The 2783-nt window shown below is 44.2% G+C and overlaps 1 protein-coding gene across 1 annotated transcript in view; it reads right to left on the bottom strand.

Moving 5' to 3' along the window:
• Nucleotides 1-2405, bottom strand: part of DERL1 (derlin 1) — a 15303-nt gene extending 12898 nt beyond the window's left edge. Inside the window, exons 1-2 of the mRNA XM_008642659.2 lie at nucleotides 2211-2405; nucleotides 907-1018 (exon numbers count right to left, since the gene is read on the bottom strand). Of these exons, the coding sequence (XP_008640881.1) occupies nucleotides 907-1018; nucleotides 2211-2405 (307 nt within the window). The remainder of the gene's footprint in view (nucleotides 1-906; nucleotides 1019-2210) is intronic.
• Between the last annotated feature and the right edge of the window lie 378 nt (nucleotides 2406-2783).

Raw genomic sequence — 2783 nt, 5'->3', positions numbered from 1 at the left:
TATTAAACTACTACTTAACCTTCACTAAGAAAACAACCAAATATCATCTGGCACTACTCCTCCCCTTCCCTGCTACTCTTCTTAAATGTGATTCCACAGTACTCTCTGGATGGCAGGTCTGCCAGGGATCTCTTCTCTCTCATGGACTTCCCAAACATCACCTTGCAATGCATTCCCTTTTACACCATCAGTTCTAAGATTCCATTAGAACTATACTGAAATTCTTGTTCACAAAGGCTTTCAGGAGGAGTCTGGCTTGGCAAATACTTTAATTATTTATGCCAGTTGAATGAATTTTTGTCTAGCTTTAATGAACTGGGCAGTGCAAAAGGAAACCAGTTTTGAAGCTACTTTGTGCCAACAACCCCTTCTTCTGAGAGAAATGATCCATTATCGGATCTCCTTTTCTCACTTGATTCTTCCCCTTAACTGAAAATCCTTCTAGTCTCTTAACTTTTCCACGTATCTGTTAGGCAGAGGGGTAGACTTCTTTTGTAGGAGGTATCTCTCAATTCAACGCAAACAACAGAATAACACAAGTTAGCATTCCTGTTAAAACAAGAAAAAACTGACAATATTTTCTCTCAATGGATAAACCCATTATTACATTATGCTCTATCATCCTTCTCTGATAAAAGACATCAGATCCAAAAAAACGGAGGTAATGTAATCTTTTAGTCTGCCCCACTCACTTCCTGAAATCCAGCAACTAAAAGCACCAGGCCCTCCTACTGAAAAAAGTATCAAGTTCAGATCCTAAATGGCCAAAGCGAAGGAGCCAGCCACAGAAAACCAGTTTTCAGAGCAGTTTCACATTGACCAACATATGCTGGCAGAGAGATGAGCCATCTCTTATCAGGTCCAGGCAGGGTTCACCAGGTGCATATAATTTAATGGATAACGTACCTGTTTCTAATCGTGATGAATATTGATACAAGAAATACAAATTCACCAAGTAGAGAAATCCCGTTCCAGGTCCCACTGGGAAGAAGAAAGTTGCTGTTATCGGCCGCCAGATCTGTCCAGATCAAAAGAGAAAGATATATTTATAAACTGCAGAATGAACTCATATGCACAGGCTATTTGTTTACATTCATTACTTGATAATGAATGAAAACTTGGAACATCAAGAAGATGATTAAAAATAGCCCAAGTATCGATTGCTGCTACTTCAGCAGCTTTTATAGTTGTGGGGTTTTTTCAATCTGATAAGCAAAGCTATTAACACTACACCAGAAATAACACACAACTTTCCAAACTGCTTTCCATCACATCTTTGCAGTAGTGAGTCTTTACTGCAGTGCAAAAGAGACTCACTGGCAAGGATGCTACCCTGTTTTAAAAACAGCCATACAAAACCCATTCTTCCCTGTTGAACAGAGGCCAAGGAATTCACAGCCTTTAGTGTACCATTCCAGACAGCATGTGATACTCTGAACATTTGGGATCTGCTTTGGGACAGTCTCCCAACTATGAATATTGGGCATAGCCAACTGCATGGCAGCACGTAGCAAGGACAGAAAATGTCTGGTCATTCATGAACAAGCTCTTTAAGCAGCAAGATTTCCAAACTGAGTATTAGGATCCTGAACATCACAGTTCAAGAACGAATAACAGAACTAGAGGAAAAAGCAGTCATTTATGCTACTATACTTTGTGGACAATACATGAATCAAGGTAGATAGAGCCACAGCTTTATTTTTTTTTTTTTGCAGTCAGCCTTCTTCAGTGAAGATATAATGCGACAATATAACAGAAATTTAAAGATTGAAATCCCTTCTCTTCCTCCACTTTCAGCTCATCCAATGAGTGCTCTCCCCCAACACTGAACCTGTAATGTCAGAGAGCAAGGAAAAATGTCCAGTTTGTGACCACTTTTGATATTGCTAAGGCACCCAGAAACACTGCCATGTCTGACACCTCAAGGCGTTAGTTGTTAGTTTACATGCACCATACCTAAGCACAGAAGCTGACAGAAGCTTTTTCAAATTCCAAACCAGAAGGTGCAAAAGACGCACTTCTTTACAGAATAGGTCATGTTAAAAGGGACCACAGTGTGTCAGCTGGGCCAACCTCCCTGCTCAAGCACGGCCGTCCTAGAGCACATGACATACGATTGCACTCAGTTCTTGAATATCTCCAGTGAGGGCGATTCCACAGCCTCCCTGGTCAATCTGTTCCAGTGCATAGTCACCCAGTTCAGGTGGAACTTCCCATGCATCAGTTTCTGCCCATTGCCACTTGTCCATCCTCTGACACTCAGAGAAATTGATGAGGTCCCCTCTCAGTCCTCTTTCCTCGAGGCTGAAGAGGCCCAGCTCCCTCAGCCATTCCTCATTAGAGAGATCCTCCAGCTCCTTGATCACCTTTGTTGACCTCCGCTGGACCTGCCCGAGGAGCTCCATGTCTCTCTTGTAGCTCTGCCTCAAAACCTCCTGGGCCAGCTGCAGTTTGGGATATTTGCACACCCTGTAAGCTCAAAGTTACAGCTCCCAAAGTCACGGCCACACGATGACACAGAGCTAGGCAAGCCACCTGTAGTCACAGCCATAGAGCTCCTTGGCACAACGTCTAGCGCCTGCCAGAACAACTCCCACAGAAAATTTAGGAAAAAACACACCAGAATGAGGCACAAGACGAACTACAGGGCTGCCAGGGTCAACAGCCCTCCTTCTGTCACCCTGGCAGGGACGCGCAGCCCGTCACCACGGTGGGGGCCCAGGGCCTGCGGGCAGAGCACCGGCTAAATCCGGGCCCAGCCCGCAGGCCCTGTACAGGTTGAG

The sequence above is a fragment of the Corvus brachyrhynchos genome, unplaced genomic scaffold (genome assembly GCF_000691975.1).
Source record: "Corvus brachyrhynchos isolate BGI_N302 unplaced genomic scaffold, ASM69197v1 scaffold28, whole genome shotgun sequence".
Taxonomy (NCBI): domain Eukaryota; kingdom Metazoa; phylum Chordata; class Aves; order Passeriformes; family Corvidae; genus Corvus; species Corvus brachyrhynchos.
The sequence above is the reverse complement of the archived record's forward strand: the minus strand, read 5'-3'. Positions and strand labels throughout refer to the sequence as shown.